General features: G+C 44.6%; 1 protein-coding gene and 1 long non-coding RNA gene across 2 annotated transcripts in view; one reads left to right on the top strand and one right to left on the bottom strand.

Moving 5' to 3' along the window:
* LOC118674742 (putative speedy protein E7) overlaps positions 1-21173 on the bottom strand; it is a 33408-nt gene extending 12235 nt beyond the window's left edge. Inside the window, exons 1-2 of the mRNA XM_036346796.1 lie at positions 21146-21173; positions 20343-20555 (exon numbers count right to left, since the gene is read on the bottom strand). Of these exons, the coding sequence (XP_036202689.1) occupies positions 20343-20555; positions 21146-21173 (241 nt within the window). The remainder of the gene's footprint in view (positions 1-20342; positions 20556-21145) is intronic.
* Positions 531-15787, top strand: LOC118673980. The gene is made up of 3 exons (XR_004973547.1): positions 531-637; positions 14975-15085; positions 15670-15787. It is a non-coding gene; the product is annotated as an uncharacterized LOC118673980 (long non-coding RNA).
* Positions 21174-21205: the final 32 nt, after the last annotated feature.

Below are 21205 nucleotides of genomic sequence, written 5' to 3'. Positions count from 1 at the left end.
CGCCATGTTTCACTCCGCCCTCTGGTGGTCAGCACACATCACAGCAGTCTAACTCTCAGTCGAACTCCTGGTCAAGGGGACATTTTGCATATTAGGCTTTTATTACATAGGATGGACAACTATTTGTAAAAGGAGTCCATGTTTATATTCACCAGTGGAGTACCTGGTCTAATTGCCTCGCATCCTTTTGGAGTTAACAATACTTAAGAGTTTGTTTCTCCTCGATCACCCTTTTAGGCCCTTCTGAGTGTTCACAGGGTGTCATTTTATTGAGTTTCTTTGGTGTTTCTTATGCAGTGGTTCTCAACCTGTGGGTCACGACCCCTTTGGCGGTCGAATGACCTTTTCACAGGGGTCGCCTAAGACCATGCAGCATATCAGATATTTACATTATGATTCATAACAGTAGCAACATTACAGTTGTGAAGTAGCAACGAAAATAATTTTATGGTTGGGTCACAACATGAGGAGCTGTATTTAAAGGGCCAGAAAGTGGAGAACCACTGTGCTAGAGGTTCCTGCCTCAGCAACTCAGGTTCCTCATGACTCCAATTATTTGTTTCTTCTCCCTTAGGTCCACGCACTGTTAACAATCTCTACACTTTTCCCAGAGCAGCAGAAAACGCATGAATCCCAGGTGAGTTTTCCCACTTCCTGATGCATTTTAGGAGGTTTATTTAATGACTAGAGGCCCGGTGCACAAAAATTTGTGCACTGGCGGTGGGGGGGCGGGGTGTCCCTCAGCCCTGCCTGCACTCATTTGCAGTCCAGGACCCCTTGGGGGATGTCCACCTGTTGACTTAGGCCCACTCCCCGGGGGATCAGGCCTAAGCTTGCAGTCAAGTCATTCATCTGGCAGCCAGGGAGCCCTCGGGGGATGTCCGACTAAAGGTTTAGGCCCCCAAGGGATCAGGTCTAAACCATTAGTTGGACATTCTTAGTGCTGCCACGGAGGTGGGAGAGGCTCCTGCCATCACCTCTGCGCTGGCCAGCCATGAGCCAGCTTCTGGCTGAGTGGCACTCCCCATATGGAAGTGCACTGACCACCAGGGGGCAGCTCCTGCATTGAGCATCTGCCCCCCTGGTGGCCAGTGCGCCTCATAGCAACCGGCCATTCTGCCGTTCAGTCAATGTGCATATTAGCCTTTTATTATTATTATATAGGATGTCCCTATTTTCCCCCTTTTGCCCTCTCTACCCAGCTTTTGCTCCCCACTTCTCTCTGGCCATCACCATACTGTTGTCTGTGTCCATGGGTTGTGCATATATTTTCTTTGGCTAATCCCTTCTTTAAATTTTTATTTTCAGATAAGTTCTTATAACTGCACTATTAAATATTTTCTATTATATCATTTAGAATTAAGATATTTTTTAATTGAACCCTTGTAAATTTTAGCACAATTTAATAAATTATGCTAGAAGCAATTAGGAGATTTTTCATGTAATGCAGATACATTTTAATTAATATTTTATTAATTTTTAACATTTTAATTTGAAATAATCTCATACATGTAAAAAAAACTATAAAATACTACAGCATATTATATGTACCCTTTACCCAATTTCTTAGGTGTTAATAATTTAAACATAACCATTATACAACTAACAAAATTTGGAATATATTTTTCTTATAATCTCTTTAATGTTACTTAATCCATTTACTTTGTTTTTGTTAATCTTCACCCAAGAATATTTTTCCATTGAAGTTTAGAGAGAGTGAAGGGAAAGGGAGAGACAGATTGATTGGTTGCCTCCTGCACATGCTCTGATAGGGACTGGGGATCAAGCCAGCAACTGAGGTACAAGCCCTTGACTGGAATCTAACCTGGGACCCTTCAGTCCAAGGGCTAATGCTCTATCCACTGAGCAAAACAGGTTGCAGCTTAATTCATTTACTTTTAATCTATATGTGTCTTTATATTTAAAGTGGGTTTTGTTTTTGATTCACCCTCATAATCTGTCTTTTAATTGGTGCATTTATGCCACTGACTTTCAGAGTGTTTACGGATAGAGTTACTGCCATATCTGGAGGCTTCTGGGGCTTCTGGTGCCCGCCAGCAGCCCGGGACCAATAAGGTCCCGGGGGGCAGGCAGGCAGCTCCTGGGGTCACCCATGGGGGCCGGGCTGGCGGCTCGCGCTGGCGGCTGGCACTGTCCCGCTCTGCCTGCAGTATGCAACTTAGCCACAATCTTTGTTGGCAGTTAATTTGCATATCTTGCTGATTAGCCAATGGGAGGTGTAGCAAAGGTACGGTCAATTACCATGTTTGGCTGTTACTAGATAGGACTAGAGGCCCGGTGCATGAAATTCGTGCACCATGTGCGGTCCCTAGGCCTGGCTGGCGATCGAAGCATGAGTGTCTGGCGTAGAAGGGCACGTCCCAGCTGACTTCTGGGCCATATTTTAAAATGGGAATGTAGAAATAGATAAAAGACATTATGTAAAATGCAGCTATTAGAGCAGGCATCCTCAAACTACGGCCCAGGGGCCACATGCGGCCCGCTGAAAACATTTATCTGGCCCGCCGGGTGTTTTAGCTGCCAATGCCTGTCCTGCTTAGCAGCCGACTCGTCCCAGGCCCGCAGTGCGCACGTATGGAATGTCTGAGGGACAGTGAACTGGCCCCCTGTTTAAAAAGTTTGAGGACCTCTGTATTAGAGTGTCAGATCAGCACCAAGAATCTTTGTATCAAATTTGAGCTGCAAATAGGACCAATGTCTTTGACAGTCATAGAATGAAGAAAATGCCTTCCATTACGTGATTTTTATAGATTATAAGAAGAGAAACCATATTTGTTCCTGTGGGTTGTAAAGATTCCCTAGGACCTGGAAAGTTTTCTTTAATAAAGCTGACATAATATAGATAGCTCCAAGCTGTGTGTGAAGCCTCCCCTCACCAGCCAGAGGAGCCACCACAGCGGTGAACAGCACCCACCACAGGCGCTGCTGCCAACTGAGGAGCAGCTGCTACCATAACCGCGCGAGGACCAACTGCAGCCCAAGGAGCCACTGCCACCCAGGGAGCAGCCAATGAATGACTCAACATCTAGATATGTCGGTGAGATCAAACATGGGTAGACAAAGAAACCCCCAAAGGAAAGAAAAGGAGGATTCACCAGAAAAGCAGCTAAGTGAAACCGAGGCATGCAGCATGACAGAAAAAGAATTCAGATTAAGGATCCTAGAGTGCATAAACCGGATGGAGGAAAAAATCAACAACTTATACAAGAAGCAAGAAGAAACAGATGAAAAAATCAATAAATTATGTAAGAACCAAGCAGAAATGAAGAGTGACATAGCTGCAATAAAAAACACCATTGAAACTTTCAACAGTAGACTAGGAGAAGCGGAGGACCGAATTAGCGAATTAGAAGACAGGGAAACAAAACACACCCAAACTGGTCAGCAATTGGAGAAAAAAATTAAAAGACAGGAGGAGAGCCTAAGGGAGCTATGGGACAACATGAAATGAAACAACATATGAATAATAGGGGTGCCAGAACAACAGAAAGAGGAACAAGGGTTACAAAACCTATTTGACGAAATAATATCATGATAAACCAAGATGGCGGCATAGGTAAACACCGAAATTGCTGCCTCCTACAACAACTTCAAAAATAGAACAAAAAGACAAATCGGACATCATCCAGAACTACAGGAAGGCTGGCTGAGTGTAAATTCTACAACTAGAAGGAAAGAGAAAAGCACACTGAGTCAGGAGCTGCGGAAGTAAAGTGCAAAGGTACAGAGGCTCGAGTGCATGCAGAAAGGGGCTGGTACCTGAGGACGCGGCTGTCTTTTTGAATCGGGAGGGAGTCACAAGCTCCTGACTGCTCTGAACTCAAGTTCTGGGAAGTCTCTGGGGACCCAGGACTCATACGAGGAGAAACTGGACTGTCTGGCAGCGGGCAGAACTCGGAACTCGAGGGTGGCTTTCCCTCAGAGGTGCTTGCAGCAATTAAATTACTGGGACACTGAGATGCGCAGCCCCTTAGGGCAGGGCTGAGCTTTGCCATAGCTGCTTGCTCCGCCTGTTGATTCTATGAGACCCTGCCCCACCCAGGCTGCGGCAGAGGCTTTTGCATACGAATGCCCTGGCCCTTTGCAACCTGAAAATTACCTAACAAATTACAGCTGGGCCAGACAGACCCAGAACTTCCAAGAGAAGGCCCAAGGCCCCATAGCAGCTTGCATTGCTTCACAGCTGGGCCTCATCTGGGCACCTCCAAACTCCAAAAAAGGAAGGGGAATCTGCAGATCTTTTCATAGCTCCTGCTGGGTAACCTCAGGCAGAGACTAAATTAGCACCTCCTTAGATCCAAGAGCCAGTGTACCCAGTGGTCAGAGTGGGACCATCCAGATTACAACTCCTCAGATCCATAGGGGACGCACTCAGGGGGCAGACTCGGTGAGCACCAAAGCCCCACTGAAGCAAGTCTTGCCCCAGAAGGGTGTCTTCAGCACAGAAGTTCTCCCACCATAGACACAGCTGATTCTCACTGCCAGTTGGCCTGGAGGTCAATTCCTCCCAGTGATACCTACAACAATCAAGGCATAACTACAACAAGACCGTGCACAAAGCCCACAAGGGGGGCACCAAGAGTGTCCACCTCAGGTAACTGGGGAGGCTGAGCCACTGGGCCCTATAGGACACCTAGCACACAAAGCCACTCTACCAACACGGAAGCATAAAAAATGCGGAGACAAAGAAACAGGTCACAAATGACAGAAATGGAGGAAAGCAAATGACTGGATATAGAGTTCAAAACCATGTTTATAAGGTTTTTCAAGAATTTTATGGAAACCGCCGACAAATTTAGTGAGACCCTGGAGGATATGAAAAAAGACCAACTAGAAATTAAGCATACACTGACTGAAATAAAGAATAATATACAGAGATCCAACAGCAGACAAGAGGATCCCAAGAATCAAGTCAAAGATTTGAAATACGAAGAAACAAAAAATACCCAACCGAAGAAGCAAAAAGAAAAAAGAATCCAAAAATATGAAGATAGTGTAAGGAGCTTCTGGGACAACTTCAAGAGTACCAACATCAGAATTATAGGGGTGCCAGAAGAAGAGAGAGGGCAAGATATTGAAAAAATATTTGAAGAAATAATTACAGAAAACTTCCCCACCTGGTCAAAGAAATAGACTTACAAGTCCAGGAAGCGCAGAGAACCCCAAACAAAAGGAATCCAAAGAGGACCACACCAAGACACATCATAATTAAAATGCCAAGAGCAAAAGACAAAGAGAGAATCTTAAAAGCAGCAAGAGAAAAAAAGTCAGTTACTTACAAGGGAGTACCCATACGACTGTCAGCTGATTTCTCAACAGAAACCATGCAGGCCAGAAGAGAGTGGCAGGAAATATTCAAAATGATGAATACCAAGAACCTACAACCAAGATTACTTTATCCAGCAAAGCTATCATTTGGAATTGAAGGTCAGATAAAGAGCTTCATAGATAAGAAAAAGCTAAAGGAGTTCATCACCACCAAACCAGCATTATATGAAATGCTGAAAGGTATTCTTTAAGAAGAAGAAGAAGAAAAAGGAACTCTTACCATTTGCCACAGCATGGATGGAACTGGAGAGCATTATGCTAAGTGAAACAAGCCAGTCAGAGAAGGATAAATACCACATGATCTCACTCATTTGTGGAATATAATGAACAACATAAACTGATGAACAAGGACTGATCCAGAGACGGAGAGGCATTGATTGGACTGTCGGGCCTTGGAGGGAAGGTAGGGGAGGGTGGAGGTAAGGGGGAAAGATCAACCAAAGGACTTATATGCAAGCATATAGGCCTAACCAATGGACACGGACAATGGGGAGGGTGAGGGCATGAGCGGGAGGGTATGGGGGGATAGGGAGTAACGTGGGGATAAGGACACACATGTAATATCTTAATCAATAAAAAATATATTTTAAAAAAAAGAAATAATATCAGAAAACTTCCCTGAGGTGGGGAAGAAAAAAGTCACACAAGCACAGAGAGTCCCAAACAAGGTGAACCCGAAAAGACCCACACCAAGACACATCATAATTACCATGGCAAATGTTCAGTACAAAGAGAGAATCTTAAAGGCTGCAAGAGAGAGACGGAAAGTTACATACAAGGGATCTCCCATTAGATTATCAAATGATTTCTCAACAGAAACACATCAGGCCAGAAAAGAATGGATGCAAAGCAAAGGACTGAATCCAAGAATACTCTATCCAGCAAGGCTATCATTCAAACTTGAAGGGGAAATAAGAAGCTTCACAGACAAAAAAAGGCTAAGGGAGTTTATCACCACCAAGCCAGCAATGCAAGAAATGCTAAAGGGACTGGTGTAAAAAGAAGAAATAAAAAGTTCAAAGAAAACAGCAACACACAAAAAAAGAAATAGCTACAAACAAGTACCTTTCAATAATAACTTTAAACGTAAACAGACTAAATGCTCCAACGAAAAGACATTGAGTGGCTGAATGGATAAAAAAACATGACCCATACATTTGCTGTCTACAAGAGACCCACCTCATTAGAAGGGACTCACACAGACTGAAAGTGAAGGGATGGAAAAATATCTTTCAGGCAAATGGAAATGAAAAGAAAGCTGGGGTAGCAATACTTTTATCGGACAAAATAGACCTCAAAGTGAAGGCCATAACAAGAGATAAGAAAGGCCACTTCAAAATACTAAAGGGATCAATACAACAAGAAGATATAACCCTGATAAACATATATGCACCCAATGCAGGAGCACCCAAATACATAAAAAAACTCCTGGAAGATATCAAAGGAGAGATCGACTACAATACAATCATAGTAGGGGACTTTAATACACCACTGACATCACTGGATAAGTCCTCTAGACAGACAATCAGCAAAGAAACAGCAATCCTAAATGACTCACTAGATCAGATGGACTTAATTGACATCTTCAGAACACTTCACCCCAAAGCCAGGGAATATACATTCTACTCAAGTGTTCATAGGACATATTCAAAAATAGACCACATATTGGGTCACAAACAAAGTCTCCCCAATTTCAAGAAGATTGGAATCATACCAAGCACCTTCTCAGACCACGAGGGCATAATATTAGAAATAAACTACAATAAAAACAACCCAAAATACTCAAAGACTTGGAAGCTGAATAGCACGTTATTAAATATTGATTGGGTTACCAATGAGATCAAAGAAGAAATTAAAAACATCCTGGAAACTAATGACAATGAAAACACAACAATCCAAAACCTATGGGACGCAATGAAAGCAGTCCTGAGAGGGAAGTTTATAGTTCTACAGGCCTATCTCAGAAAACAAGAAAAAATGGTAGTAAATCATCTAACTCTACATCTCATAGAATTAGAAAGAGAGCAACAAGAAAACCCCAGAGTGAGCAGAGGGAAGGAGATAATAAAGATCAAAGCAGAAATAAATGACAGAGAGACCAAAAAAACAATACAGAAAATCAATGAAACCAAGAGCTGGTTCTTTGAAAGGATAAACAAGATTGATGAACCACTAGCCAGGCTCACCAAGAAGCAAAGAGAGAGGACCGAAATAAACAAAATCAGAAATGATAGAGGCGAAATAACAACAGACCCCACAGAAATACAAATGATTGTTAAAAAATACTATGGACAACTTTACTCCAACAAACTAGACAACCTGGAGGAAATGGACAAATTCCTAGAAAAATACAACATTCCAAAACTCAATCAGGAAGAATCTAAAAACCTCAACAGGCCAATAACTATGGAAGAAATTGAAGCAGTCATAAAAAAGCTTCCAGCAAACAAAAGCCCAGCACCAGACGGCTTCACAGGGGAGTTTTACCAAACATTCAAGGAAGAACTAAAACCTATCCTCCTCAGACTACTACAAAAAATCCAAGAGGAAGGAACACTTCCAAGCTCAATCTATGAAGCCAGCATCACCCTAATACCAAAACCAGATAAAGACAACACAAAGAGAATTACAGGCCAATATCCCTCATGAACATAGATGCCAAAATCCTCAACAAAATCTTAGCAAATCGGATCCAGCAGTACATCAGAAAGATCATACACCATGACCAAGTAGGATTTATCCCAGGGATGCAAGGATGGTACAATATCTGCAAATCAATAAACGTGATACATCACATAAACAAATTGAAAGAAAAAAACCACATGGTCATATCAATTGATGCAGAAAAAGCATTTGACAAAATCCAACACCCATTTTTGATAAAAACTCTCAGCAAGGTGGGGATAGAAGGATCATACCTCAACATAATAAAGGCCATATATGACAAGCCCACAGACAACATCATACTCAATGGACAAAAACTAACACCATTTCCCCTAAGAACAGGAACAAGACAGGGATGCCCCCTCTCACCACTCCTGTTCAACATAGTACTGGAAGTATTAGCCATTGCAATTAGACAAGAAGAAGAAATAAAAGGCATCCAAATTGGAAAAGAGGAAGTAAAACTGTCCTTATTTGCAGATGACATGATATTATACATACAAAACCCTAAAGACTCCATCAAAAAACTACTAGACTTAATACATGAATTTGGCAATGTAGCAGGATACAAAATTAACGCCAAGAAATCTAAGGCATTTCTATACACCAATAGTGAATGTGCAGAAAGAGAGATTATAAAAACAACCCCGTTTACCATCGCACCAAAAAAATTAAGCTACCTAGGAATAAACTTAATTAAAAGATAAAAGACTTCTACTCAGAAAACTACAGGATGTTGAAAAAAGAGATAGAGGAAGACATAAACAGATGGAAGAACATACCGTGTTCATGGATTGGTAGAATCAACATCATCAAAATGTCCATACTGCCCAAAGCAATCTATAAATTCAACGCACTTCCCATTAAAATAACAATGGCATATTTCACAGGCCTAGAATGAACTCTCCAAAAATTCATCTGGAATAAAAAAAGACCTCGAATAGCTGTAGCGATCCTGAGAAAGAACAAAGTAGGTGGGATCTCAATACCAGATATCAAGCTGTATTACAAAGCCACTGTTCTGAAAACTGCCTGGAACTGGCACAAGAACAGACATATAGATCAATGGAATAGAATAGAGAGTCCAGAAATCGGCCCCAACCAATATGCTCAATTAATATTTGACAAAGGAGGCAAAAACATACAATGGAGTCAAGATAGTCTCTTCAATAAATGGTGTTGGGAAAATTGGACAGATATATGCAAGAAAATGAAACTAGACCACCAACTTACACCATACACAAAAATAAAGTCAAAATGGGTAAAGGACTTAAATATAAGACGAGAAACCATAAAAATTCTAGAAGAATCCAAAGGCAACAAAATCTCAGACATATGCCGAAGCAATTTCTTCACTGATACAGCTCCTAGGGCACTTGAAACTAAAGGGAAAATAAACAAATGGGACTACATCAAAATAAAAAGCTTCTGCACAGCAAAAGAAATCATCAACAAAACAACAAGAAAGCCCACTGCATGGGAGAACATATTTGCCAATGTCATATCTGATAAGGGCCTAATCTCCAAAATTTATAGGGAACTCATACAACTTAACAAAAGGAAGATAAACAATCCAATCAAAAAATGGGCGAAGGATCTAAATAGACACCTTTCAAAAGAGGACATTCAGAAAGCCAAGAGACATATGAAAACATGCTCAAAGTCACTAATCATCTGAGAGATGCAAATCAAAAGAACAATGAGGTACCATCTCACACCTGTCAGACTCGCTATCATCAACAAATCAACAAACGACAAGTGCTGGAGAGGATGTGGAGAAAAAGGAACACTTGTGCACTGCTGGTGGGAATGCAGACTGGTGCAGCCACTATGGAAGACAGTATGGAGTTTCCTCAAAAAACTGAAAATGGAACTCCCATTTGACCCTGTGATCCCACTCCTAGGAATATATCCCAAGTAACCAGAAACACCAATCGAAAGGATATATGCATCCCTATGTTCATAGCAGCACAATTCACCATAGCTAAGATCTGGAAACAGCCTAAGTGCCCATCAGTAGATGAATGGATTAGAAAACTGTGGTACATCTACACTATGGAATACTATGCTGCTGTAAATAAGAAGGAACTCTTGCCGTAACCGGTTTGGCTCAGTGGATAGAGCGTCGGCCTGCGGACTGAAAGGTCCCAGGTTCGATTCTGGTCAAGGGCATGTACCTTGGTTGTAGGCACATCCCCAGTAGGGGGTGTGCAGGAGGCAGCTGATCGATGTTTCTCTCTCATCGATGTTTCTAGCTCTCCATCTCTCTCCCTTCCTCTCTGTAAAAAAATCAATAAAATATATTTAAAAAAAAAGAAGGAACTCTTACTATTTGCAATGGCATGGATGGAACTGGAGAGCATTATGCTAAGTGAAATAAGCCAGTCAATGAAGGAAAAATACCACATGATCTCACCCATTCATGGATAATAAAGACCATTATAAACTTAAAAAAAATATAGATAGCTCCTGTAATAACAACCAATAAATCATTGTAATCTATGGCTTAAACTCACTTTTGTAAGTAGTTCTCCTGCCCCGGGAGAACTTGGTGCTTATGATTTTTCCGGGCATCAGCATGTTGTGATACAGATAGATATGCTTCCATGTTTACCGTTTAATCCAGGGATAAAAGTATTCTCTAGTAAAGATGCCCTCGCTGCCCATTCCCACTTCATTTCTCAGTGTCTTGGCTTTGTCCTTACCATTTTCCTGCACCTGTGGGTAAAGATTAGTAGTGACCTAATTATAGTCAAATCCAGTGGACTTTTTCCAGTTCTTTTCATCAGGTGACCATTCATCTGCTTTTGACGTGAGTTTCTTCCAAACTGTTATTTTCTCCCTTTACCTGACTTTTAAAAAAGTTTACCTGTGAGAATTTCTGTGTGTATCCTTGATCGATAAAGAGTCTGTGAAAAAGTGGGTGGAGCCTACCCGATGTGTCCCAGTGGTTGAGTGTTAACCTCTAAACCAGGAGTTCAATGTTCGATTCCCAGTCAGGGCACATGCCCAGGTTATGGGCTCAATCCCCTGTACAGGGTGTGCAGGAGTCAGCCAATCAATGATATTCTCTCATCATTGATGTTTTACCTTCCTCCCCCTTCTTCTTTGAAATCAATAAAAATATATTAAAAAAAAAAAGTGAGTGGAGATAACCCTAGTACCATTCTTTCTTATATAATACTAGAGGCCTGGTGCACAAAATTTGTGCATGGTGTGTGTGTGTGTGTGTGTGTGTGTGTGTGTCCCATAGCCCAGCCTTCACCCCCTCCAATCTGGAACCCCTAAAGGGCAGTCAACACATCCCTCTCACAATCCAGGACTGCTGGCTCCCAACCACTCACCTGCCTGCCAACCTGATCACCCCCTAACCGCTCGCCTGCCAGCCTGATCGACACCTAACTGCTCCCCTACTGGCCCGATTGCCCTTAAGTGTCCTCCCCTGCTGGCCCGATTGCCCTTAACTGTCCTCCCCTGCAGGGCTGGTCGCCCCTAACTGCCCTTCCCTGCAGGACTGGTCACCCCCAACTGCCCTCCCCTGCCAGCCATCTTGTGTCCACATGGTGGCAGCCATCTTGTGTGTTGGAGTGATGGTCAATTTGCATATTCCCTCTTTATTATATAGGATTATTATATAGGATTCGATAATATTCAGTGTTCAAAGTTTCCCTTTTCTAAATGTTGTTTGGTTTGTTCTTTTCAGTCAGGACACAAATAGCGTCCATATTTTTCAGGTGGGAGATTGGTGTTTTAAATCTATTAATAGTAACTCCCCTTTATGTCTCTTGTGTTATTTCTTTGAAATTTGTTTTTTTGTAATACTTTAAGCAATAAAAAAAAAAAAAAAAAAAGAAATTTGTTTTTTGAAGAAATTGGGTTGTTTATCCTGTTTCTCACAGTATGGATTGTGGGGATTGCATTGCCATCTGTTTTAACTTTACTTTTTTTTTTTTTTTTTTAATTCCTTGTAGGCCTTGTAAGATTGGTAGTTAGATTGGAAATTGACTTGGACCAGTTCAGAATGTTTGGCAAGACTCTTGTCCATGACATGTGCCCTCTTTCTTCTGGAAGCCCGTTTTATCCTCCTGTCTTTGTCTTGTGAGATTAGCTTCTGTTGATTGATACCCGTTACCGTGACCAAATGATTCATTAGAATCATTGAATGGTAAGGTGCTTCTCTACCCTTTCTCCTTCACTTATGAGCTGGACTACTTTTCTGAAGAAAAGCATCTCCTCTTTACTTGGTTCTGTGGTTCATACAAGAAGACAATTTCCAAAATATTGAACAGGATTTTACATTTGCTTCCTTTTGTTACTGTTATGAGCTGATGGATTTAAACGTTTAAGTACTTTGGTAGGTTGAAGTTGTTACTCCTTTTGATGTGTAAGTGGGTACATCTGTGAATCGCTTCTTCTGAGTCCCTTTGAGTCATTCCCTATGTATTTGATAGCATTCTTTTTTAATCAGTATTTTATTTTGAAAAAACCTCCAATTTACAGAACAGTTACAAGCATTGTATATAGAACTCCCATATTCCTTTTGCCCAGACACTGTATGGAGAAGACTCGCCCCATGTCCTGAATTTGTGCATCTCCTGAGCTCCTCCAGAGGCTGTGAGCACCCCCTTGTTCCACTCCTCACTGCTTCAGCGTCCCCGTCTCCGCTGCCACAGCTCTGGCCTAAACTGTTCCTGCAGCCACACCTGTTTCCCTGCCCTGACCACCGGCCATGCTCAGTGTGTTGTATCTTGAACTCTTTGGCTGGTCCTTGTCCCTGGTTCCTTGGAGGAATGTCCTGGGTGGTAGGGGTGTGGGCGCTCCACGTGGGGCCCGTTGGAGCACACCTGGGCTTATGCGGTGGAGGGGCCTCAGGGCGTGGGCCCGTCAGGCCAGAAAGACCAGCCCTGGGATTGCAGGTCAGGGATTGGAGCCCAGTCTAGGGCGCTGGGGACTGAGTTCAACCTCCTGGACAGTGATTGATTGACTAGAAACTAGATGGTGCTACATACTGAAATCCCAAGAAAAACCAGGTTCCGGAAGCTCAGATGAGCTTCTCTGATGGGTGAAGCACATCTGTGCGCTGTGAGGGAGGCCACAGGCTGAGGACATGGAAGCTTGGGGTGCGGGACCGTCCCAGCATTCTCTGACCACCCCTCTCCCAGGAAGCTTTCCTCCACAATCCACTGTTTGCCGGGAGCCGGTCCATCCTTGCTGCTTGACACAGTCGCTGCAGGAAAGAAACATCTGCACAGCATATGTTTCAAGGGACCTGGCGTATATAGCATACTGTTCTTAATATGTTTGCTCCCCTTAGCGCTGTGTGTTTTAACCAAGGTCACCTCTCTGAGAAAGGTTGTTTCCCCAGGTAGGGATTTTTCCCTGAAGTTAGGGAGGGGATGAAACTCCTTAACTAAGTGCCAGGTGGGTAATCACTTTAGCTACGAACAATCACGCTTAAGCTACATAATCTTTACTCCCTGGAATGGAGGTAAGAAACGCCCTAGCCTTTGTAATAGAAATTGACAGGATTAAAATCAACTGGTATAAATACGGATGTAACAAGACAATAAACAGCAGAACTTCGCTGGAGATCCAGACCAGAACTTGGCTGGAGATCCTGGCTAGAGATCCTGGCTAGGCTGCTGATCAACTGAACACTGTCTCCGTGTCCTTCCTTCTTCGCCGACTCCGTCTACACCTTTGGGGACCCCTGGACCTGCTGGGGTTGGACCCCGGCAACTGTTCACGGCAGTAGTTCCTCCTTTTCCAGGCCCATCTCCCTTAACAGCCTGAACTCATCCCAGAAATTTCCCCAGTACCCTCATTTCTTTTCCATGGTTCCTGCTTCACCACAGGCTCTAGTTCCTTCTACCAGCTAAAACTGTTATTGGAGGTTGTGAAAAGGACTCCCATGAGGGGTAAAAGAGTGAACACTGTGTGTTCTCTTGTGCCCAGGGGTTCCCTTGTCAAAGCCCATTTCCAGGAAAGCTTGTCTAGTGGAGTCACCTGTCCTTGACTTTGAATTTCAGGTTATTGTCTGGGTACCTGGGGTGCTTTCTTCCTTCTCTCTGCTCTTCACCATTCTTCTACCTCAATATAGTCCCCTTCTTTCCCCTCTCAGACTCTAACTTAGGATCTGCCTCAACTTCTATTGTTTTTTTCTAATACGTGGAAAACAATTTGGGATTATTTCTCAGAGTTAAGAAATTTGGTTGAATAATCACAGCCCCATTTAGCTACATTATCATTTGATAGTGAATAGGCTAATTAAACTGACATTACCAGACACGTCGCAAAGGTGAGAATTCATCTGTATTATATTTTCTCCAGAGATGCATTGCCTTGTGCTCTTTAATGATCTAAATTAACATACAAACATGCCATCCAGGCAAGGAAATAAATTACACTCAAATTCTCACAATTCAATAATAAAGTCTAAAAAATAAAAAAATTTAAGAATATGGGGGAACTACACCTACCTATAAGATAATTGATATTATATAAATATCATAGATAAAACCAGAGAAACCTCTCTTGAAAATGGAAACAAAATTATACAGTATTTGCATATGTATGCCAGCTATAATACTCATCAGAAAGCTTTTTAAAACTACTGACTATTCAAATCTACCTAACATAAATATATAAATATTAAATATGAGACTAAATATAATAATCCTATGGGCCACATTTTCTAAACAAACCATAGAATGCATGGCCTACATTCAGCTATCACAAACTTAGGGCTCTAATTTTATACTTTAAAGTATTTCCCTCCGCGTCTGAGACCCCAAACGCCACCTTCAGATGGCTCTGGAAGGCTACAACCAGGTGTAGAAAATGTGGGACCTCCAGCTTCTGCCTCAGGGGAGGTTTGAATTAAACAATGTGAAATTTGGGATGGAGCCTTAGGGAGGGATGGAATCTGAAAAAACCCTGGTTCCGTATTGTCCTCCTACAGACTCCGTTCTGGGCTCCTCTGCATGGTGTTTCCCTTCCTCCTGTCTGTCCTGAGCATCTGGATTGACTTCCTGCTGAAAATGGAGTCTGCCTTGGGCTCAGCGATCTAGAGGTAAGAGGAAGAGACAGGATGTCACATTCCAAACAGGCAGCTCTCCACATGTAAAGATTATTAAAATCTCAGGCAATTCTACCGAGTTTGGCTAACCTGTAGGCCCCATTTTATCTCCAGTCCTCCCTTCTCAACCCCACTCCTGAACCACTGTTTCCAGGTGTGATGCTTGGACTTTGACGACTCTGAGTCCCAACATTCCTTAATGAACCCAGTGACCTGCTTACAGCCAGGACTCTAGGTGACTGTCTGGGGGCAGCACATCTGGGAGAGAGCTGCTCTCACTCACTCACACCTTGGTCCTTTTGTGCTGCTTCACATCTAAACTTCCAGGCACACTGCAAACGTCACTGACATGTCCACATCACAGACCACGAGACCAGGTGCCCCATACCTGCTCCTAACCCTGGATCCGGATGTTTAACTATCATACTGAGTCTGAACGAGGCTAGGGCTATGGTGTGAGTGTTTGTGTCCCCCAAATTCATTACCCCTGAGGTGATGGTATTAGGAGGTGGGGGCCTTTGGGAGGTGGTTAGGTCATTGGGTGGGCCCCTAAGAATGAGCTTATTGTCTGCCCTTAGAAAAGGCGCCAGAGATGCCTCGCCCCTTCCACTGTGTAAGGACATGGCGACATGTTGGCCGTCTGCAGCACAGAACCCCACCGTGCCAGCACCTGATCGCAGCCTTCCAGCCTCCAGAGCGGTGAGAAACAAATGTCTGTTGTTGATCAGCCACCCAGTCTGTGGTGTTTTGTTATAGCGGCCAAAACGGACTAAGGTAGCGAGGTCACAAGATTTTAACCAAAACTCAGTCCTCTGCCATGATCTGTAACTCCCATGTGTCGATCAGGGCAAGCCATGCAGGACCAGTATTTCTCAACCTTCGCTCATCCTGACAAACTTCCTTGACCATGAACTTGAGGGGAGACGTGTAATGATCCAAGGGGAGAGATTGTGAGCCAGGGGAAGTGAAGGACACACGGTGATCTGGCCATGGGCTACTTGTTTGCATGTAAACTTGGATGAAGACAGAGCTAGTGGGGATTTATCTGTTTATCTTTGGATTTAGAGACTGTTCCATCTGATACCCTATTGTTAGACATTGACTTCAGTGCAGAACATCCCTGTGGTTGGCATTCCTGAGGGAGAAAGGCCCAAGTGAATGAACAACAGGAAGTCACAATATATGGAAAAAATTGGAAACTTACTCAGTTTTCAAAAAACTCAACATTTCAACAAATTGACTGCTTGGACCTAGTTGCTCTGTTTAAAATGACTCCACCAAATCTTGAGGTCTGGCCCCCACACATCCCACTGAGGTGCCTGTGTGTCAGCTTGTGGCTGGGAGCTGAGTCAGTCCCTGGCTGTGTGCCTGGAGGGTCCACTTCAGTGTGTGGGGAGGTGATGAGGAGGGGGACGATGAGCATGGGTCCAGCCATTGGATTCCTGGGATTTCTTAAAGAGACAACACATCCTTTCATCTGTACCTGTGAGGACTCCGACCGCCTTCCTTCAGACCTACCTTAGGTGGTCTCAGAAAGGAGGGCGCGATCTCGCCTCCACACCCAGAGCCCTGGATCAAAAGCCTGGATCTGGAAGGACAAACAGCCCCCTGAGAAGATGATGACTCTCCAGGTGCACCCCATCCCGTCCCTGGTCCAGCCTTCAATTCTTAGTCACCCCCAAATCCCCAAACCGATCCCCCAAGGTCCCCTGTCTCTCCAATGTGGTCCCCTCCCCCTAATCCCACAGCCCACCTACCTCTTCGCACTCTTCGCGCGTGACCCTTGCCCTCCAGTCCATGGAACGGAAGAACTGGAATCGCAGTTTGTGGAACAAGGGGCGCTGGGAGCAGATGTTCTCCCCATAGAGGAAGGACAAGATGGCCTGTTTAGGGGCGTGGTAATGCTCCTCCATGTCCACGGCCAGGTAGCTGGGGAAGGACATGAGGTTGCCAGTCAGGAGCAGGCAGGAAGCACCCGCCTGTGGTCAGCTTCCCAGGAAGCACACAGGCTGGATCCTCCTCACACAGGACCTCGGGAGCCCGATCCAGTATCTCTGAGGGCCACCCAGGCATCAGGAAGCTGAGCGGGACCTGAGGGCACCTCTCAGACCTTGATGAGGAAGATAAAATTCAGCGGGGAAGCCGGGCCCCTTCCTTTCACCCTGTTGTGTGTGCACACACCTGTCTCCCTATAGTGTCAGTGCCCATACAGCTCCTGAGGGCAGAGACCACGCGGTCCTTTTCTGTCTTCATTGCTTTCCTGCCAAATGACTAACAGGCCCATTAACTCAACAGTACTTATTAAAAAATATACATTTTTATTGATTTTAGAGAGGAAGGAAGAGGGAGAGAGAGATAGAAACATCAATGATGAGAGAGACTCATTGATTGGCTGCCTCCTGCATGCCCCCCACAGGGGATCCAGCCTACAACCAGACATTTGCCATTGACCACAATCAAACCTGGGATCCTTATGGTCCGCAGGCTGACTCTCTATCCACTGAGCTAAACCGGCTAGGGCTCAACAGGACTTTTTAAATTCTCTTCCCATCCTCACATTCCTTGGCCATGAATGGGCTTTATAAGGTTGCACAGAATGAATGAATGAATGAATGAATGCTTTTTCTCATAGTCAAGTGGAAAACTGATTACCTTACAGACTCAATATAACTTGAACATTTGCAAAATAAAAAAACCCCTGTGTGGAGTGTTTTAGGAAGCCATTGATATCTTGACAAGAGCTGTCCTCTACAGGTATCTAGTTGAATGGGATTGGGGAAGGAGAAAGGGGGAGAAGAGAAGTCATTGTAATCCAAGGTATCACATTGTAATACAGTTTGAATAACCAACTGCTGGCATGTAGAAATTAGGGGGTCAGAGAAGTTATCTGAATATTTTTTGTTTGAATCAGTATAAGAATACATCTTTTTTTTCGAATACATATGTGTAAATAATACCTAGACAGAAAGCAATAGGAAGAAAACAGGAAAAGGTGTTTAGAAGAGCAGTGAAACAAAGAATGGGATATCGGGGTGGTATTGATGGAGACCCTGAGACAGCTGAATTCAAGCTGAAAACTTTGGCCTTGATTTAGAAGGCAATTAGCAAATGAAATTCTTGTGGTGGTTGGTGAAGTGGTTAAACCTGTGTTTTGGAAGGATATTCAGGAAGATTTGTAAGAAACACCCCTGGGTAGCATTTTACAATAGATCAGTGTTGTTTAATACTTTTTTTCTTAATTATCATCTGAGAATATTTTCATTGATTTTAGAGAGAGAAAGAGAGAGAGGGAAACTCTGATCCACTGCCTCCTGCATGCACCCCAGTTGGGGCTGGGATTGAACCTACAACCTGCATATGTGCCCTGACTGGAAATCGAACCCTCAACTTTTTGGTTTAGGGGACAACACTCCTACCCACTCAGCCCACATCAGCCAGGGCTGGATCTGTGTTGTTTAATGAAGGCCCGCATTGAGGACGGCGACCATTACATTTGCCGTGGTTATGGGGGAGGAGCGGGGGGAGAGAGAGAGAGAGAGAGAGAGAATGAATTCGAAATGGCTAGTCCCAAGCCTATTAGTTGGGGGTAAAGTGAAGTGGTAGCAATTCTTTATGAGGCTTTTGTGTTTTCTTTTATTTTGTTCAATCTTTTAATTGACATTAGGGTTGTTGGCTTTTACACAGAAGAGTATAAAAAACCCTATACTACAATTCTATCATTTTTATAACTAGACGGAAGAGTACAAATAGGTTATAAAAATAGATGAAAGGGCCTTAGCTGGTTAGCTCTGTGGTTAGAGCATCAGCTGAAGGGTCTCAGAGTCCATGGGCACCTACCTCGGTTGCAGGCTCAGTTCCCTGCTCTGGTCGAGGCTCCTGTGAGAGGCAACCAATGGGTGTGTCTCTCTCACATTGATGTTTCTCTCTCTCTCTTTCTCCCCCTCCCTTCCATTCTCTCTAAAAAAATCAATGGAAAAAGTATCCCTGGGTGGTAATTAACAAAAATTAAAAAAAATAGATGAAAGGTCAGAGATACAACTCGTCTCCCTCCTCCTCCCCAGGGTATGAATACTGACTGGTGGGAATAAGCAAGATACTCACAGGGCCAGGAAGAAATGAATGCGTCGGTACTGCCAGGAGAAGAGGCCCGCGCGGCTGAAATAAGCTATCACCATGGACAGGAGATACTGATGGAAAGAGAACAAACATAAAAGGACTCCCGTTGTGAAAGAGGAGGAACAGTGGGGTGAGTGACTGGCTGATGCTCCCAGTAGCAAGCGCTGCGGTTTCAGGGCGTGTGCTCAGGACAGCCAGCTCCAGGAGGGTCTTTGACAGGCTGGAGCAAAGGGGTGTCCCCAAAGGCAGAGAGAAGAGGGCACTTGATGTGGCCAAAACCACAGGGGCAAGATCCCAGAGGAGCCAGGGCTGAGGCAGGGCTGCCCGTCCACACTGCAGGAAACCCCTCGGTCCCCGAAGGGAAGGGGTGACAAGGCATCAGGCTGGAGAGAGAATTGTGGGCTCAGAAAGCTCTCCCCTGCCCCAGGATAGATGGCAGAGCAGGGGTACTTCTTACCTTGTCAGAGAGCCTCAGATTTGTGTCCCAGGCCAGGAATCTTTTAATGACAGGATCCTCTGTGAAAGAGGGCATATGTTCGCTTGAGGACAGCAACAGGGTTGCCATGGGAGCGTTCCAGGGCCAAGTGCAGAACTATGGCCCTACTGGGGAAGTTTCAGGATTGTGGCCAAGGCCGAGGCCAGTAGGAAGAGGGACAGAGGAGATAGTTCCTGGGACAAGGAAGCAGTGGTGACCCCTGAACCTTACCCCCCAAGTCTGGGGTGACTGAGTGACAGCTAGGGTGTCAGTCACACATCTGCACGATTCAGAGCTGAAATAATCCGATGCCATGGCCGTTGTCAGTGGACAGTCCCTTCAGGGTGGGAAGGTGGCCTTATTATGTGCCCTCTTACACAGATGAAGGTGTTTAGAATCAGAAGGCCAGTCAGAGCTGAGAAGTTGCAGAGGGTGCAGTTGAAACTGAGCTGCCTGACCCCAAGTGCAGCCCCATTTGAAGTGTAGCCTAGTCCTCCATTATCTCTTAGTGCCCCCCCAGTGAGTGATGGACACGGAGCCCTCCTAGGAGAGGGAGCTCGCTAACTGGCAGGGAATTCTTTCCTACTGGGAAGGAGTAGTTATTGGAAGGTCCTTTTTAAAGCGTAGGATTGGAGGGTGCGCTGCAGGGCCCCTTCCTACCGAGCAGCCTGGTGAAGGCCTGATGGTGCTCAGGTCGCACTGAAGACACCCGCTGCCTCTTCAGCTTCATCTTGAGCCCGCAGAGGGTCTCCACGACCCAGAGGTCCTGAGCCCCAGGGGCAGACTCCTCCTCGGACCCCTCCTCTGTGGGCCACTCCCTCTTCCTTTTCCGTCCAGCAGATCGAGGCCGGGCGCTGCCCTCTGCACAGGGGCCTGAGTAAAAAAAACCAGCTACAATTCACAGCATTTGCCTCTGGAATTCAGCTACTGGTCACATAAAACAAGCTGCATACCCAGTCCACCTCATGTACTCCCCGTCCCCAAAGCAAACCCCTCCGTTGTCTCCAGTCTCATAGTCTACTGGCCTTCCCCCCAGCCATCTCTCCATCTCACTCCTTTGGGGATGCCCACCTGTCCCACAGTCATCTTGTCATTGTTCTATGTCTCTGTCCTCAAAACCCTTCCTTGTTGGTGATAATTTCTCCCATTGGAGGGGAAAAGAGAGGAACCCTTCACTATTTCCTCCCTTCCCTTCTCTCATCCTTGGATCTCATCTCCTAGCCTCCTTCCCAGGCTTTCCTTTCGTGGGGATTTCCTTGTCCCCAGTTCCTGTGATCTCCAATCCCTGGCTTTCTGGATCTCTCTCTCACACACACACTACTCAGGTCCCCCTTCCTCAATGGTCAACCCTCTCAAATCCCTTCTGCCCCCAGTTTCCTCACCTGATGGTCCTGGGACGACTTCAACCACTCTCACCTCTAGGGGGCACCCTGAGCAGTTAGGCTGTGGTCTCTGGTTCTCACCCTGGAAACTTGGTTCACAACTGGCCATTATTTCTCCCAAATCTTCCCTTTCAGGACACC

This window comes from Myotis myotis, unplaced genomic scaffold (assembly GCF_014108235.1).
Source record: "Myotis myotis isolate mMyoMyo1 unplaced genomic scaffold, mMyoMyo1.p scaffold_m19_p_19, whole genome shotgun sequence".
Classification (NCBI taxonomy): Eukaryota; Metazoa; Chordata; class Mammalia; order Chiroptera; family Vespertilionidae; genus Myotis; species Myotis myotis.
The sequence above is the reverse complement of the archived record's forward strand: the minus strand, read 5'-3'. Positions and strand labels throughout refer to the sequence as shown.